At 42.5% G+C, this 19888-nt stretch overlaps 1 protein-coding gene across 4 annotated transcripts in view; it reads right to left on the bottom strand.

Annotated features, from left to right (window-relative positions):
- BRDT (bromodomain testis associated) overlaps positions 1-19888 on the bottom strand; it is a 1895586-nt gene that overhangs the window by 793424 nt on the left and 1082274 nt on the right. For all 4 annotated transcript variants that reach the window (XM_085602176.1, XM_085602174.1, XM_085602177.1 and 1 more), the window contains one exon: positions 14401-14578. In XM_085602176.1, coding sequence (XP_085458302.1) covers positions 14401-14578 — 178 coding nt within the window. The remainder of the gene's footprint in view (positions 1-14400; positions 14579-19888) is intronic.

Here is a 19888-nt window from a genome sequence, read left to right as displayed (position 1 = left end):
CATATGACGCAATGGTGTCAGGTGGATAAAAAGATACATCTACCGCTCTCTTAGGCGGATCGCACAGCAGTCATTAAGATGATCATTCTCCCCCATTTCCTATACTTGTTCTGTAATATCCCTACCTATCCGATACCGTTAGCTAATTTGATTACTGTTGTTCACAGAGGTACTCCCAAATCAGAAATAAATACCATAGATACCACTATCATGGCATGGCAGTTGATTGGCAAAGTGGATCATAAGCTCCCTATATACGCCCCTGCGCTGCCCCTAGCTGGTCATGCGGCTTTATCTGTCACTCAGGAGACTGGTCCCATGAGATCTCTGAAAGCAGTCGGTATTACACATATGCTTGAGATTTATTCTTAGGGGAGCTACATTACCGAAGGCGATCTCGCGTACATCATCAATCCCACTCCACTCTTTCATTACACCTGTCACCGATTAAAAATAACTATTCGAGATCACTATCCAAATTTCCCTATCGAACCACCTCATCTTCAATCGCTGCAACTACTTTTAACAGCCCCTTCCAGAAGAAAGCTTATTACTAAATTATATAAGTCAGTACAGGAAGAAACAGTGAGAGCGGAGGACAAGGCCTTCGAGCGATGGAATGTTATACTAGACCCTCAAATTAAACTGAAGGAACGGGAGACTATTTTCTCTTAACTAGTAAACTAACGCCCAATGGTATCATTCATTTTAAATGTATTCACCAAATCTATAATACTCCTATCAAATTGCATAGAATGGGGCTCGGGGATTCGAATTGTTGTAAACGTTGCGGGCAGGAGGCAGCTCACTTTCTTCATCTTGCCTGGGGCTGCAGGGCTGTCCTACATTACTGGGAGGACGTTTCACAGTGGTTACACACCATGACTGGTACCTTACTGCAGTGTACAGCCCTCACATGCCTGCTTGGCTATGTTCCTCAGCTAAAGGGTACTCTGGGCAGATTCGCCAGAGTGGCCCTCCTGATGGCCAAGCGGAGAATTACGTTCACATGGGAGAGTAAACAAACTCCACAGATTGAGGGGTGGGTTATGGATTTGGTGTACTGTTGTGACAACTTGGAGTTATTTGCAGAGGAAGTACCGTCATCATCAAGACCCAAAGACATCTGGGAACCATTGAGGCAATATTTGTTACCAAGGGCCCAAATAGACAAAATAACATCTGGTTGAACCCTTATACTTTTGTACTAACATGCTATCTTAAGTGTACACTTACAAGACTGTGTGAAGACCTAGGCAATGTTTGCCAGCAAATTACCGACCACTGAAGTTACAATAGATATGTGGCTTTATTATAAAAATGTTTTAATATCTTTTGAATGCACTGCCCTGCGAGGCAGATAATGTTTTTGATGGTCATGAACATTTAACAAAGAGAATTAACCCCTTGCATGCCCGCCCCTTTCCCCGCCCAGTGCCGCGCTTTGCATTAGCGGGCGGAGTTCATGACGAGCTGGACTCGTCATGGGCACAGCGCCACCGCAGCCCATGACGAGTCCAGCTCGTCATGGGCACTGAAGGGGTTAAAAAGAAAAAAAGTGTGGGGAATTCTCGATCCATATTTTTGTTTCAGTACTAAGGCTTTTAGTTCAGCCAACTGAGCCATGCAATCTCCTAGAGACTGCGTCTGCATATTACTAAGATGGAACTTGCGGTCTTGCATACGACCCTTTACAATCACACAAGCTGCGCTGTATTGCTGTTTACTTCTACGGCTGCTGAGCAGATCGGTCAGTGTAAATAATGTTCTTCTGTTTAATGTAGAATCAAATTTGTAGTCTACATCTGTTGCAGAGAGAGAATTAACCCATTGTATCCATTGTGGTTGTAGTGCTTTCGCATTTGGAACACTTGCTTTTGTAACAGGCTCTAAGGCTGGTACTGGAGTCACAACAATTATTTGTTTCCCCTGTGCCAGTGCGCGCTCTCTCTCACTAAACCGCTGTTAGAATCATTTCAGGGGATGCAAAGCGTATCTCAGCGTTTGTGTACAGATGAGATTTGTATGCAATTGGTACAGTTTCGCCTTCATTGAAGGATAGGTATAATATAAAATAGAATACCTGCATTTGTAAAGCACACAGCTACCTCCAGAGGTGTCCTGGCGCTGGGGGCCGTCGGGAAGATTAAGCAAGCAATTTCACAGAGTCGCATGGTGCTGGGCTAATCTCCCGCTGGAGCCGGGGATTGAACCGTGAACCCTGTGGTCCAGCATTAGGCACCCTGACCGCTGCGCCACACCTCTTCCTTATATGTACCCTGATTGACCCGCATTTACAGGGATCACCAAATTTCATAGTGTTTACACGTCTAAGTCTTTGGAAGCTATCATGTCAGCTTGTAAGGAACGTAGGATTTCTCAGTGTTCCTGTGTCCAATGGAGAACTGAAAAATCGGGTCTGATTAAGTCGTAGAAAGGTTTTACTTTTTCTGAGTAATCCAAAATGTATGTTCTGCCAGAATTTAGGAATCCCAAAATAGATTGTACATTTTTCAGAATCTTCGGAGGTTGGAGCAGCCACACGTTTCTAAAAAGTTAGCTGCAAGTCTTTTCCCTTCATTCGAGAGTTCATATCCCAAAAATAGGACATTTAAGTGGACAATTTTTGATTTTTTTTAAATTAAATTTGTATCCCTCAAAGGCAAACCCCAAAATAATATTGTTCACTCTGGCAAAATAATCCAATAACTCAGGATGCGTCAGATAGATATCATCTACATAGGACACACCCTCCTCATCACAATTTTGAAGCAAGTCTGTTACTCTTGCTGAGAACAGCCCGGGGCTATTCTTATACCGTTGGGGCAGTCGACTGAATTGACGCTAAGAGCCTAGGGCTGAAAATGCTGTCAAATATATGCTCTCAGGCACTATATTTTGGCAAAAGTATCCATTTGAGATATCTAGAGTTGTATTTTTTACGCACAATGTTATTCATCAATGCGGCACTGTGTGCATTCTGTACTGAAAAGGTCTTTGTGCATGTGTGCAAATGCCTGTAGTCTAAAACTAAACAATATGAATTATAGGGTTTCATTACGGGACACAAAGGATTGTTCATGGAAGAGGTGCAATTCCCTATTATATCTTGGTGTTCAAGTTGATCTAAGATCTGCCTGACTTGTTTTATCGCATCTTGTTCTATTGGGTATTGTCTCTGCGGAGTTGGAGTCGTTTTTACTGGGATTACATGGTGAGGTGACTCAGCATTCCACCCTGCATGACTGCGGTATAATGCAGGAGCTAATGGTAACACCCACTACTGCACGTATGAATATTTCAGTGATTCTGGAATGAGGTCAGAGAAAGCTGGTAAAATTACTGTTTCTCCTTTTGGGGAATCCATAACAAACTAGGGCGGCCAATCTTTTCCTGGATGTTGTATCCAAAAGTAAGGTTCTCCCAAAAGAGACCTTTAACCTTCCTAGGTATGACCCCCCTCCATTTGGAGTGTTATTTCGTATAATGGCTGTGGGACACTTACCGTAGTATCAGGTGTCTCCACCATTATATGCTCATTTAACGCCGCTGTCACCAGAAATTCCATCAGGTTCTGGCGAACTACTGTTACTTCTGCTGCGCTGTCTAGCATCGTCAGAGCCCATTCCCCGTTCAGAAGTTGAGCCCTCAGTAGCCTGGGCATTTCTTATTTTAAGGCCAGCTACTTTCTTCTTTTGAAATTGAGGTTTGGATTTTAGTTCATCTTTTTAGGTCGAGCATTCGAGACCTATTGTAATTTCTTATGTTGGGTTAAAGCCATCCCCCAGCTTTTGCTTTGATCGGGTCAGTGTCCTTCAAAAATCCTTGCTTGCCAGCGGTCAGCCCTGCCTATTTGTTCCTCCTTTATCTCTTCTGTTCCTCCCATGCAGCATGGACTAAGTACTGTCACATCACACTACAGTCTTTTGTCTGTTCTTTGGGGGACTACTTTTTTTCTTGGTTTCCTGCTCTGTTTCTGTTTGCCTGTGCGTAGTTTCAGCACCTTAGCTGATTACATTTAAATATTGTTTTCCTCCCTCCCACCTCCTCCTAATTGCACACTTCTATTGAGGTACGACTTTTGACATGCCTCCTCCTTCGTTGCTCATATTTTTTAGGCTCTTAGCAATTTGATACCCACGTAATTTGGGCTTTTTTTTTAGCAGGATTGGGCTTGTTTTTTCTGGCTCACAGCCTCACGCAACGCAAGGACCCCTGCTGTTCAAATTTGCCTGGAGGCACTGCTGTTTTTTACACTGACACCAAGCGAGCACTTCCCACTTATCATGGCACTCGAGTCAGTCACAGATGCCACGCTTCAGTTTCGTTTTGGGCCACATGCTGTTTCGGCATTCCATGCACCTGGGGCACAAGCAGGGACCGACTAGAGTGCTTCTCTATCAAAACACACTCTGCGGTCCCCCAGGGCACAAGCAGGGACCGACTACAGTGCTTCTCTATCAGAACGCACTCTGTGGTCCTCCCGGGGCACAAGCAGGCATTCACTTCAGTGTGCCTTTCTTGCTGGGAAACCAGTGTGCTGAATCGTTTCCCAGAGACCGGCGTGTTTCCAAAGGACTCACGCACTCTGCACGGATGGTGCGCACTGAGTCCTCCAAGCCAGCAGCTGAGATCACCAGCGCATTGGGGAAAAGGTATTTCCCTTTGCTTTTTTTGTTTTCGCTACTTATTTTTTATAGCAATCATTTTTATTGATTTTCATAGCAACAGTATCAGTGCACATGTATAATCATACAATAACAAGTAACTGCCGGGTGTCCCCTGGCCATAGGTATCTACATCACACCCCATTGTTGGTGGTTCAGATGCTCCATGTTCGGCCCGCTACTTATTTTTTAACATGGCAGGTGATTCTCTCCCAGCCACGTACAAACCGGGCGCTGCGCTTTTACTCCTGTGCTTCAGACAGAATGGCTTTTCTCCCCGCCATTGGAATACGAGGCTTCAGAAAATCATGCATCTTTCAGCTTTATTAAGCAATTTGATCTCAAAACAGTTTGTACTTGAAATCTTTTTACGTCGCATTGCACAGGAAGATGATCATACTCTGGTTTTATTGTTTATTCAGTAATCCTGCTCCATATGCACACGTCTACAAGCTGACACCTTCTGACTAACAGTGGTAATCATAAATAATTGTTAAACACTGTATAATTGCGCGTGAAATAACGATCTCATATGGCGCGGGACGGAACAGTCGCCAGCAGATTAATTAGTTTGGAGGGTTCCTGGACTGACTTTTTTTTTTTAAATTATTTATGCCTCTTGCTAGACTTTCTTCTTTCAGTTAAAAAAACATGCATATCTGCCTTGCTGGTTGATTGCCTTATGGGCACAAAGCTTTGCATATTTACAGCCAATGAATCATCGCAGTATGTGAAATTCGGTGAAAATTCAATTATTTTCCTGCTAGATGCACCTCAAGCCTTTTAATTAAATTTATGTATTATTAATATAACTATATTTAAGTAATATTTTTTACTGATATTACTGAACCATTATATGCAAATGGTTTTGCGCGTTCGCAGTAATTTGCTTTTCACATTCTGTGCCTTAATCAAGGTATCCGGTGGCTGCTTTTCAGCACTCCGAGGCGAACCTGTGACAGCATGGTGATAAAAGATTACATATGGGAGTTTTGGAAACAGGAAGCCATCATGACTTCAGAAGAGACATCACACAGTGCCACCTCTGCTCGACAGCAAAAAGCACCACAAGTTATTTTTGAAGTTTCTAATGACATATTGTATTTTGCACACAAGTTACTCAACTATGGTACCAACATATTAAAACGTATAAGAAAATACTTGGGGGAGGGTAGACGGCTAAACACATCGTGTCTATAAATACAAAAATTTTAGCCCTCATTTTTTCAAAAATATTTCTAGAGCCTTTTATTTTATAAAGTAAAGCTTCCGCGTCTAATTGGGAACATATTTCTAAAATGCTATTTTCCATAATATAAGGTCTACTATTTTTCTTAACACATGAGATCATTCTTTTTGCTCTTAATAAAGTCTGTTATTAAATGTTTATGGTTTGTTCTGTAACACACATCAAACACAGCTAAGCCCTAGTGCTGGCGCATTATGTGAGGCTGAGCGTGTGTTGTGGTTGTTGCCATTATATGTCGAGGTTTCTCTTCTGTGAAATATTTTCTCACGCTCTCAAGTAACAGAACAATCTTCACCGGCCTTTAGAAATCCATTAAATTTAAACATATCGATCAAGATGCATCAGAACCCATTCTGTTGCTATCTGCCAGCGATCAATAACATTATCAGCTTTATCTTACCCAAGCAGCTGTGTAATTCTATTACATCTCAAAAGAGGAAGCTCTTTTACACGTAGTAAACTAGCAATGGACTTGATGTACAAGAAAGAGCAGACCGCAGTAAGTTAATTTGTCAGCCAAGAATATGTGCAATAGTGGTTGCCATTTGTTTTGATTTGTATTTATGTAGTGCTTCATACTGCCGGCGAGGTGCAGAAGCACGTTAGCTGACTGATTCTATGCTATACCATGAGCAATGCTTGGGTGGAAGAGAGTTGAGCTGCAGTGAGGTAGCCCATACCATTTACTGCATCCATTTCATTGTCAAGCCATTTCCTCGTGAGCATTTTCCCAGGGACCACAATTTAATGCAGACCATCTCATTGTTTGTGAGTTTATTGTAAGCAATACAATTAAAACAAATATAGGTGATAATGTATGGATAATATTTTCTTAGGATATGGTTAGGGTATCACAAGCATGCAATAATAAGGAAGAGAAGCACTTGCCCAATGGGGTGCTGGCAGAATTGTGTATCCTTCTTATCCAAATAGTATTAGGTATTGATTTATTCAATTAACAGGTCCTTTTGCATATTGAACAGGAATTTTTTCTTTTGTGGCATGGCCATACCTCATGGCAAATTATTGGTTTGGGGGATAATTGCAAAGCACCACTCTTCCAGGCAGGCTCCTTTTGTTCATGCACAGCAGCAACACAAGATGTTATGTCTTGGATGATATTTATGCTCTGGCGAATATATACATACATAACTCAAATTTACATGAAAATCACCTATCCGGATTAACATCATATTCCTAATGCAGAGTCTGAATGTCATCCAATCCTGGAGGTCTTAGCATCACCTTAAACTCAACCCCCTCAAAACGGAGTTGCCTATAATCTCTCACCCGACCGTGCAATCCCTATCCAACAATGGACCAACAAGTGCTTGCTACTAGAAATTGCAGACTGCCCAAAAATTCTGTGCTTCCTCTTAGACAAAAGCCTCAACCTGCAACCTCACATATATGTGCTAGCTAGGTAGAACCACACCAATTGAGACTACTGAGAGGAATCAAACACCTCACCCAAAAAGACTTCTAACAGGTGATTCAAGTGCTCATTCTCTCAAGACTATACCGTGGCATCTTCTTGCTACATAGTATTGCCAAATCCCACCAAACACTTCTTAGGGCAATGTACCATTAGCAGTCAGGCTCATTGTCGGGGCGAGAAAACATGGTCACATATGCCTACGGCAGACTGCACTAAAGTAACTACAATTTGAGACAAGGAGCCAATTCATGATTGCCTACATCGTCTACAAAGCTCTTCATGAAGGAACCCAAACAATCTGGCTCTCAAAATAAACATTTCTTAATTCCAACGAATACCCAGAGAACAGAAGATTTACTATTGGAATCCCCGTTGTTCAGAAACAACTTGGAGACTGTAATTCTCAGCAATCACACCCGAGATCTAGAACTCAGTGTTGCTAACAATTATAATTATTAACCTCCTTGTAGCCTACAGAAAGGTGTACGTTTTTCTACTCTAGAGCTACTTCTCCCCATAATGGAACCTTTCTTCCCAGTACTGACTTTCATGCCACCGCCAATGGTTTAGTATACTATTGTAAATGCCTTACCTCTTTCTACTCCACCGCCTTCCATAACACTGATTACGTATCTTCTTTAAAAAAAGACTCATTCAAGCATTCTTCAAATAACTTTTAACGAATTCACAAATTGTGCTGGGAATTCTGCCAGTTCAAAGCAGGTGAAATATACTGGTGAAACTCTGGTCCAAAATGGAGAAACATGAAGGATTTGGTACAGAAAAACTGATTCTCTTAGGATTCCCATTTTCTCGTAACCAAAGGTGGTCTTCCCCCTTCAGAATTGAGAATGTGCACAGTATGGGTAATTCTGAATGGGGAAATACTAGGCGGATTACTGCCTGGCTTACAATGCTACATAATGGTCTCTGGGAATCGCTGTGAAGATGGCCTTTGACATTACGTCTTAGACTCAAACAATAACTCGTATTACTTCCTCATGGAACTTACAGTCAATATATTGTTCGTTCTTCTGATCTGTGTTCTGACCGACCTTCCCTCTGAGTTTTTTTGATGAACCCTGAAAGGCATGAGAGGAACGTGTATCAGTATCCTGATACCTGCCAGGTTTTTTAATGTTATCATGATTTCTAAGGTTATACCTCCTTTCGGAGAAACCTGTTGACGAGACCCACCCCTAGATTGTGATCTATTCTTTCTATTTTTCTGTTGTGTATTATCCCACTTCATTTTAGACAACTCAGGTGTTTTCTTGGAGTTATCCTTTTTGGCACTTGCCTTTACTTGTAGTTTTGTAGCTCTAGCTTCCAAATTATCTCTATCTAATTCAGTGTATGTATCTTTGATAATTCTAGGTAATTCTTGCTCCTGTTGTGCTGGAGTGCATTCCCTTAGGCGTTGGGGTATAGCCACCACAGCTGCCTCACCTTTTAGGTTTGCTAACATAATTGTTGGTACCTGGTGAAAATTGCCTAATAATTTCATCCCAAGTTTAGAGCAGGTTCTGCTCCATATTCATTCTGTATTTGTCTTAATACTTCTGGTATCAGTTATTGAAGGGATACCATGAGTTCTGGTGTGTATGGCAGCGGAAACTGTACCCCCAAGAGGTACAATCCTATATCGGGGAGCTATGCCCATTGGCAAGCAAATAGTCAGCATTGTGTTTTTCTTGTGGGTCTATGGGTCGAAACACTGCCTCTGTGCTATCCAGAAAAGCATTTGATCATGTTTAGTGGGTTTTCTTCCCATAACCGCATTCAGCGTTTGTGGGGTGATCTTAGTTGCAGTCCCCTGAAGTTGACCTGCTAGAGTAACCAGGTTTAAGTATAAGTGTTCTCATAATGAACTGTGTCAAGTTTCTGTAAAGTTGTATTATTTCTTTGTGAAGTGGAGGTAAGTCTGCTATTGGCAAAGTGCCAATTTCGGGATGCGGTGTGTACGCAGCTAGAACCGTGGGAGGAATGCTGCCTTGGTTCTTCACACCATCTTGCCTGGAAACGTGGTGGTGTACAACTGCTCAAACAGAAAGTGCTTGCAGCTCACTCGTGATTAACTCACGTGATAGCAATGAGAAGCACTTTAAATGTGAGAAGCCTTAGAGGGCAACTGTGCATCGGTTTTAATGTGGTGCAAATCAAGAATGCAAGAATGTGACAACCAGATTGAGGTTCCACTGGGGCTTTACAAAGGTTTTTGGTGGATCATATGGATCGGCCCTTTAAAAAAATGCATCACAGCAAGTGGTTTAAACAAAGATGACTGATCAAGCAATAGTGGAAAGGCCGGTAAGCCTGACAAATAACCTTTAACCGTTGCCAAATCAATGAATTGCGAGGCTAGAGACAAGGAGAAAAGTAGAATATCAGATAACTGGGCCTTTAAGGGTTGGATGTGCAAGGAAGAACACCAAACCGCAAACCTTTTCCCGCATCCTGCATAGATGGTGTTAGTAGAGGGATGCTTGGTTGCCAAAACCACATTCACTACTTCAGGAGGGGGCGGGGAGATCACATGACATCAACTATTGCCTCTTAATCGCCAAACAGAGAGGTTTAAGTTCTGCAGGTCTTTGCCCTGCTGTTGCGACAGAAAGTCCTCCCGAAGATGCAGCAAAATCAGAAGACAGATGCCCATGGCTAGAAATTCTGGGTACCATACTCCCCTGGCCCAATCTGGAGCCAGTAGGATGACTTGGGCCCGGTCGTTCCGGATCTTTAGAAATTGGGGAAGGAGTGGTAGAGGCAATGACTTACCCAACTCAGGAATGATTCATCCGTCAAGAACGTTAGACGTGGGTAGGGTAGGGAGAAGGGGCTGCAACTGGTCCACCTGAAGTCCAGCAGCTACCACTGCAAATCTTTTGCAGTCTCCTACAACACCTGACTGGAACCAGAGCGGTTCCCTCAGTGCTAAGCCACTGAGATTACAAATCCAACTGAAGAGCCTGCGTGTGCCACCTGGTGTGGTCCACCATCAGGATGCTGGATGCACCATTGCCGATCTTACTGATACCCAGATCAAGGGTTGAAAAACCGTGATCACATCCTCAGTGTCTTGGATTCGCTGAGTGAGAGGGAAGGCTTTAAATAGCACCATGTCCAAGATGGCACCAATGAAAGGGAGCCTCTGTGAAGGAGTCCGGAAGGACTTTGGCACATAGCGAATCCTAGTGATGTCAAGAGATTGGACATCATCTGGAGTGGGCCATGACTGTGTGGCAAACCCGCCTTCAGGAACCAGTCGTCAAGTTAGGGGTAGAATGGCATTCTCAACCTCTGAAGATGGGCAGTAACCATCACTTTCGTGAACACCTGATGGTAAGGGGAAGGGGAGCATGAGAACTGAAAGTGCTTGTGGCCTATTTAGAACTGCATGTAGCATCTATTGAACTGCTGTACGGGGGATCTGGAAACAAGTGTCCTTGAGGTCCAATGATACCATTCAGTTGCACGGATCCAGAGTAGACAGAAATTGGATTAAACTAAGCATCTTGAACTTGCCCTTCATGAGGAACAATTTTAGAGGGCAAATATCTAGAAAAGGACGAAATCCTACATCCTCCTTTTGCACCAGAATGTAACCGGAGTAGCAACCAATCCCAACTTCTGATGCCGGCACCCTCTCGATAGCTTCCTTCTCTAAGAGAGCTTGAACCGCTTGTCAGGGAATGGACACTGAGTAATTCATTGCCCATGGGTGCCTGGAGGCTGTTGGAGTGATCCTTAACATCTGTCTCAAAAGGATTGAGAGGTCTGTTGATGCTGAGACAAGGTCGGACATGGCCTCTGCTGTAAACCTCTTCTGAAGCCTCTAAAGGGGCACTGGGAAACTGCAGTGCAGGTGGTGCTAGGCTAAGGGAGTGCGTTGCTGCCTTGCTCTCTTTCAAATGCTCCAATGCAGAGTCTGCCTTGTCTCCAAAGAGTTCTGGTGCTGTCAAAGAGCATATCCTTAAGTGATTGTTGGACATCACTCAAGAATCCCTGCGGTGGGAAGAAGTGTAGTCATGTTTTGACTTCTTGTGCTCCTTTTCCTTCAACTTACATGAGGACTTGGGAGCGTGAGGATGACCTCTCATAGGAACGGACTCAGAAATGAAAACGCCTCCGTTTCCTCCACTTTTACTGGAACCAGTCCTTTCAAGCCAGATGGATGGCCTTCAGGCTCATCCAAGCACAGTTGCTGCACAATTTTGAGTCATAATGGGAGCCCGGTCACCAGAGAAAAACCTTGTGAGGATCCGTCATGGACAGCAGTTTGTGACATTCCTTGCAAGGTTTAAAACCAGTTGTTTTGCAGCAAGATGTCCCTTGCACACTGGAAAAGTTACAGAAGTTTTGGAAGAGAACTCAGTGAGGTGACAGAAATCGAAGGATCAGGCTCTGGATACATGTCAAAAAGCACAGAAAGAAAGGAACTGATATCAACAAGCCAAGCAGGTGGTTATATATTGGTATTGACGTCACTTCTGGGTCAGGACCGAACAGATATGGATCAGTATGACACTACCTACTGAATAACAGAATTGCTGAGAAAAATCTCCAGATCCAGTCAGGTGCCTGCAGACATTCAAAAGGTGAGGTATATGTGGTTAGACGTATCCATAAGACATCTAATTCTTTATCACTGCCTTCAGCGCTAAATGGGAATTAAATAAAATATAACTAAACATTATTCTTTGACCTCTACACTCGTCTTCTTTTACTCTTATTCCTGCCGGGCTGAACACTGTCAAATTACTTTGGCGTCAGACAAGAAAGCTTGGCCACCTTGGATAGAAGGGGAAAAAGAAATAGGCATAGGCTTCCAAGTATGGCACACACTGATGTGCACTACATTAAAGTTTGGCGACATCAAAGTACGAGTTAGATGCCGTAAATAACACAGTAAGACAACTGTGTCCCGATGATATGGGGTCGAATCATTACAATGCTATGGCAAAGCTGGTTCTTTACTACAGAATTAAGTCACTTATTTGTAGCATACAAGACATTTATTTATGACTTGAAATGGGAAAAGCTAGCTTCCCTTAAACAAATAATCCAGAGAAAGAGAGCTCAAAAGTGTGCAACCACTTTTAAAGTATTCTCACATGAGGCTTTTAAGTAGCTCATTTTCCACTGGACAAAACAAATCAACACATCCCCAATTCTTATAAAGAATCATACTAGCTGTGATAAGGGAAACCTGTCCTGGACACATACCTTCTCTGCCCCAAACATTTAGTATCTTAAAACCAACTGATACTATGCAGTCTTTCCAAGTGTCAGTCTAATCCGTGGGGCAATCAGAAATGGTCAGAAGAGTTGGTCTGACAGGTCTGTGTCTGCGTTGTTTTTTACTGTTTGTTGGCCTGTTTTGGGGTCTGGTGGATGGGTGTTTACTGTTGCTTTCCCTATATTACTACAAACATTGCCTGCAGCAAGCACACATGGGCTCTTGTGAAACTCCTATAAAGCGTGTCTTTAAAAGTTCAAAAGTGACTTGATTTGCAAATGTGGGCAACGTTTTTGCATTCGGATTCACTAAATCGGGGCACTTTTATTTGGTGTCCTGACCTGTTTTTGTCCCTTTCCAACCCTGGTCTCACCTGTGAACCAATAAATCCGTCAACTGAGACCAGCTCGGTCATACAATGGCCAGTATGTTGCGCAATGGGATCACATAAATAAATACAAATAGGCATACTTTTATGTAGTGCAAGGGAGCACTGTATTAAATAAGATGGTAGAGAATGGTTTAAACTGTGCATGAACACCAGGCTGTGGAACGTGACAGGACTGATCATCATAGTTTATCCAGAAAAAGCTTTTGTTTCTTTGCAGGGGTGCCTTGAAACAACATGGTAATCAGTTCTTTCATCAAGTGGAATGAAAGAGCAAACAATATTGTTTGCGGTTGGGTTGTTTTAGACCTTCGGTACATCCTTGAGAAGACTGGTGATCTGTTCTTTTACTTTTTGCATTTCCTGACTATATCTGGCAAGGTCGTTGATTTATGTGCAGCATTGGCCTCTTGAGATTGTGAGCTTTTCTGTCATAGTGTGATGCGTTGGCAGTTACTTGTTGGTAATGTATATGCTGGGGACCGATAGGGGTACACCCATATTAGTATGAGTACAATGGTCTTACATTATCACATTGAAAAGGTGAGGGCTAGCATGCAGAACACTCTTCAGTGGAGCCAAAGAAGCATCTGTTCCATACAGGTGGGAAAGAACCAGACCTGGAGGGTGGGTCCGAAATCCAATTTAGCAAGGTACATGTTTATTGTTCATGGAATATATAGTTAGTACCACGTCTGACGTTTCTTGAATATATAGATTCTGAGGGAAAGATGGCTGATGATGAATCCTAGGGACATTGTGCTTACAGACAGTTAGGGTTCAAATCTATCCAGTCCTGTGTTAGCAAGAAAGTCTCTGATTTTGGCTTACTTGCTACTCTTCGTTGGGTTTAGTTTGAGATAGGCACTTAATACCCATGCTTGAATGAGGGCACTACCGCATTTGAGCTGTGATAATCATATTTGTTGAAAATCTCAGCATTGTTTAAGATCAGTATACTGGTGACTTACTGGATAGGTTGAAGACCAGGAGGTCGATGAGCAAGGATCCCAAGGATACCTACACATCCGTAATAGTCAAGATATCTAGAGGCACCCATGTTGATGAACTGTGTCACTTAGAAAGATAAGATGTCAACTAAGGTAGCTCTGTCTCTTCAAGTCCCATGTACAAAGACAGGATGTTGAGAGATCAAATAAGATGTGAAGACAGGATTGCCCACATACTGTGTACTAAAAAGGGCAGAACCCACAACCTGGATGGTACTGCAGCTGTACTAGCATGCTCAGAAACTGCATTGGTAATTGAAAGGGAAGTGATTATTCAAAATAGGCAGTTTGGAAATAGAACAGTTGGAAAAGTGGTGTTAACAAATAGAATTAAATATTGCATTATGCCATGATCGGCTTAATTGAATAAACACATACATTCACATTCTTAAACAATGTAAGTTTTTACCATATGTACAAATGATATGCTCTGGCAATTCCAATGATGACTGTGGCACAGGTTTTGATATCAACAACTGTTGGCTGGAGGTCCTGTTTGACTGCCCTTGCATTTGTGATTCATTCGAATGACAGCGTAATGGAGGAAAATCATTCCAAAACGTCGTATGTGGAGACAACTGTGTTTGCTGGTAAAAGTAAAAAAATTATTTAAAAGAGGTATATTTTCAATACATTTGTATTCGGTCTTCATACGATAATATAAATACAACAGTCACTATGTTTTGAATGCATGAAGCTGTTTGCAGATAAAGCTTAAACGTTGCATTGTTCCTAGACACATCAGACACTGTTTAAGTGATTTAGCGAAAATATTTGGGGTGGGGTGGCTCTAGAAGTCAGTGTATGAAAATCCATCATTATGGCATTTTGGGCTGAAAGATTTAATGTCTGCTAAACAAACATGTAAGATTGATATACAGATAGATATACACACATATATACATACAAATGTATGATAGGTAACTGAAATATATATGCCTATATTGCTATAAAGGGATTCTGGTGACATTTTTTAATCACAAGGATGATGGACAAAGGTTGAGTGCTTTATAGAGGTCGCCTTTTCCAGAGCGTGTGATTACCCACAAATGACTTCCCATCACTAACAGGAGTCGTGAGAGAAAATACACTACTTATACGAATACATAGGTCTTTAGCTGTCTTTTGAAACTCAGCAAGTTACTGTTGGCTCTTAGTTGAACAGGGAGGGAATTCCAAAGCTTAGATGCTAGATAAGCAAAAGATCGTCCACCACCTCTGGCCCTGTTGACTCTGTGGAGTCGGTAGCCATAAGTAAGAGATTGTTTGACCTTCGATCTCGTGCTTTACTGTGAGGGATGATGAGATGACAAAGGATGTGTAGTCTCTGGGCATGTTTTACTTTGTGTAATTTTTTTTAATCTATCCTTTTCTTTACTGGTAGCCAATGGAGGCTGACCAAGGCCGAGCGTGCAGACTGTGATCTAGGAATGTGCAGCAGGACTGTGGCTGCAGCATTTTGAATAATCTTCAGCCTCCTGGTAACATAACCAGGGCTACCAAGGTAAAGTTAGTTGCCATAGTCCAACCATGATAAGATGAGACCTTTAATCACTATTCTTCAGGTTTCCGCAGGGAGCCATCTGATCATCTTCTTGAGGGATCTCAGCAAGCCAAAGCAGGTACCTGCTACTTTCTTGACCTGCAAGGCCATGGTTATGTCTTTATCCAGGAGAACTCCTAATCTCTTAACTTCTGCTTTCGGGGCAGGATGGTCCTCCAGACATGTGGGTCAGCTAAAAAGGACTACAGGACCATATTACATAGTATTCATTATGTATTTTTTACATTACATGAGTAATTGATTTTAGTGCAGTTCAGAAAGATCTGGAGTACTTGAACATCATCTATTCAGTTCAGTTCATTTTTTGCCTCAGACTCCAAATATCTGTCAATATTTTTAGAAATGTGCATTTTTGTTGCGTATAATGCCTAATTTTAAAATGTGTTTTTATGTAACAATTATAGAAAAAAATGCAATGTGGGACAGTATACATTTTTGCTGACAGGGTTCTGCGTTTACTTAGGGAACCTAAATAGCCTGCAAATGAATTTAGCGCTGTGAATTGAATTACCTCTTTTCGGTGAAATACAAGCTTTGAAACCACTGTCATATATTATGAAGGCTTAACCATGACATACTATTTATATATATCTCAGATGCACAATTTAGTTCACCACACCCAACTTGCAACTGTGTGGCAAATTTGGTGCAGAAAATGGTCAAGTGATAAAAAAAAAAAAGGGTGGGGGGGGGGGGGGGCTGCTTGCGTATCCGAAACTTGGATTTCCATACAAAACTTTTGTCGGTGTGTTTGTAAAAATGGTGAACAATTTTGTTTTTCTTTTTAAATGGCACAGCCGCCTTTTCTTGGTTTGATTAAAATCAGCTGAACTATCAGGCAAAATATAAGGGTTTGGTGCAAATTAAGAAATAGATATAGTCACAGAAGTTTGAAAACAGCTTTTTCTTTTAAAGTTTAAAACGTTTGTGAGCTGTGCTGAAATGTGAACACTTTAGAAATTTGCAAACTTAGACTGAGTTTACAACCTATACTTAAGCCACAAAGCCAATACTTCATACACAAGCCTGGTAGGCAGACCAAACATACGTGCACACTGCATGCAATGCAGACGTTTGCAAGAGGCAAACACGCATTTACACACACCTAATTTTAGGTACAGATATAGATGTCTGATGCAACTGACGAATACAAATGCTACAGAATGCCGAACACACAGTCTATGTGATCCAAAAATACAGTCCACTCAGTCCAGACTGCCCACCCCTGAACCCTGACTATACACACACTCTTGAAACAGACACATTCTTGACTCTATAAAACCAGAAGGATATACATCTGCAACACAAAATGAAAATCCACTTCTGAGCACTCCTGGGTATAGACAGCAACATACACTCCTGCTTACACGCACTGTACACTTTTGATACAAAGTCTTGGCTCCACACACTCTTGAAAGACTCACATGTCTGACTCATGAGTCACACAGTGGTAAAACCCACACACTCCACACTTTATTTAAAATGGGGCTGACACACACATTCCATAAGAAACAAACTCCTAACACATACACAGTCCACGCCATGCAGACACCTGCACAACACACTGATGGCACACACTCATGTCTTCACGTTTCTGACTCTACAAACTCTTCAGAGACACAACTGTCTGAATACTCTCAAACATACTCATATAACACAGGCACTTATGGCAATGTATTACTGAAACTGATAACACTCAAACTTCTGACTCTTTTCCAAGATTGAACTCACACTCTCGGCTCCATAAAGATGTTTCACAGACACACATTTTTTTGTCTTTTGTTTTCCAAGTAGGTGGTCAGTACAGGCCTGCCTTTGAAACAATTCTTCAGGAAAAATACATAGCTATTTTGAGGTACAATTTGCACAGAATGGAATTTGTCAATTACTGCGTCAGTTATCGCCCACTGTGCAGATAACAAAATAACACTCCCCCTAAACGCCCCTGTTCCTACTCCCCCCCCCCCCCCTGCTAAACCCTCTCAATTAACAAATGGTACATGTGAGCATCTAGCCATGTGTATCTATATATCAGCCTTCAACCTCTTCCGGGGAGGCATGTGGTGGGGCCAGGGAATACCTCTTGTTCAGGCCGTCCCCCTAATGTAATTTCAAGCGGCACTGTCCATTCAAAATTGAAATAGATGTAGGGCTCTCGTCCAAGCGGGGTAGGCACACAGGGTTAGGCCCCTGGAGAGATAGTTCACCAAGGGTCCTCTGACAGTCAAAATTTTTGTAAGAGTCTGAGGAGATGCCGGACATTATCTCCATCATGACTGCCTGCCACAGCCTAGCGTGCTATTGAGTGAGGACGCCTCTTTGTACTTCCATGCTGTAGCCACTGCCATTTGTGCGGCCACAAACAAAGCCACATCACTGATTTATCCCCTCTCGCCTGGTATTTAGGGGAGTCATTGCTTAACCCCAACAGGACAGATCCTGGGTCGTCAGGAATCGGATACTCCAATATCTCCTTAATCTGGGTCGGAATTTATTTCCAAAACGATCTAATAGACAGGCAGTCCCACCATATATGTTTAAAGTCTCCCAATAATCCACAACCCCTCCAACATAAATCTGACATTTGGGGAAAGATTTTCTTAAGTTTGGTGGGATACGGAGACCAGTTGAATAACAATTTATAGTGAGCTTCCCTGAATCCCATAGAATGGTTAAAACGTGGGCTATTAAAACGTGGGATCTCTCGCCATGGTTTAGACCAGATAGATTCTGAGATGGCCCTTCCAAGGATCTGTTCCCACCACTCCATATGGTGTGGTTTAGGTGTGTGTAGAGTATCCAGCAAGTGTGCATATAGAAAAGAAATACAGTCCCTTGCCTTGTACCACAACCTCTCTGGGCAAATTTCCCAATCAGAGAGCGCTCTCTAGTGGCCGCCTCTCTCACTTCTGACTGGAGTACCCAATGTTTTAGTTGAGTGTAATGGAAGTGTTCCATAGCTGGGGTGGGGGTGGAGGTGGAAATCCTTTGCGTTTTTGCCAAATAAATTGAATTACCAGTCAATGCAGAGCAGTAAAAAACACACACGCTTCCGTTCAATCAGGATCCCCTGAAACAGGTAAAGCAGCTAGGCAATACATTCATCTTGATAGCGTGAATTGACCCCAGCCAAGAAAGATTCACGGGTGCCCATCATTTAAAGTCTAATCTCAGCTGTTGCAGTAGTGGAGGGTAGTTGGCCCGATCAGGGTCGGAAAGATTAGGGGTGATCCTAATGCCCAAGTATGTAAGGGCCATTCTAGCCCACTGAAAGAGTAGAGCTGTCCCCAAAGAGTCCATTTATGATGGCAAGTGTGTCAGGTGAAGTAAAAAAGATTTGGTCAGGTTGATGCAGAATTCTACCACTTTCAAATTGATCTAATTCATCCATGAAGGTCGCTAGAGAGGTTCAAAGTGATGTCAAAGACAAGACAACATTCGCAAACAGTGACATTTTATGTTCTATGAAGCCGAATTGAATGCCTTGAATCTGCAATGTCTCGCGTATCTTGGCCGCTAATGGTTCTATGCTTAAGGCAAATAACATGGGTCACAACGGGCACCCCTGTCTAGTCCCTAAACCCAGCTAAAAGAGATCAGAACTCCCCCCATTTACTAGTACTCTTGCTTTGGGTATCACGTAATTGGCTTTAATCATTGTGATAAATCGGTCACAAAAGCCAAATCTCCGCAATGTGCGTAGACTTTATCATCGAGTGCCAACAAGACTGCCTAGGAGGATTTTTTTTTAGCTTTTTTCTATCAGGTGGATGACGCTGTGGATGTTGTCATGTGTTTATTGACCTTTAATAAAAACCGGATTGATCCAAATGGATCAGATCTGGAAGCAGAACCTCCAATCCAGTGGGCAATATTTTCGCATACAATTTAATGTCCAAATTCAAAAGAGCTATGGGTCTGTAGGAGCCACAGTCCAAGATCCTTTCCTTGTTTTGGTATGACAGAAATAATGGCCCCACTCATGTACGTGGTGACTGCTCCAGAGGTGGCCATGTGACTAAAGAGGGACACTAAATGTGGGGTCCGCTCGGAGCTGATTGCCTTTTAGAACTGGCCTGTCAGTCCATCAGGCCCAGGGGCTTTGTGAAGCTTTAGATCCCCTATAGCCTTACAAACTTCCTCCTCTGTAATTAGACTGCCTAATAGGTCATTCCGGGCCTCCGTTACCTGGTGAAGAGTAACACTTTCCAGATATCTCAGTTGGGCCTGGTCATTTGTCTTCTCTGCCGTGAAAGGGGTTTTTATAAAAGTGCCCAAAAATGTGTGCTTTTTTAAGGTCAGATGTTGTGATGGCTCAAAAAGCACACTTAAC

This window comes from Triturus cristatus, chromosome 4_2, assembly GCF_964204655.1.
Source record: "Triturus cristatus chromosome 4_2, aTriCri1.1, whole genome shotgun sequence".
NCBI classification, from domain to species: Eukaryota; Metazoa; Chordata; class Amphibia; order Caudata; family Salamandridae; genus Triturus; species Triturus cristatus.
Note: the sequence above shows the minus strand (reverse complement) of the source record. Positions and strands in the feature narration are given on the sequence as shown.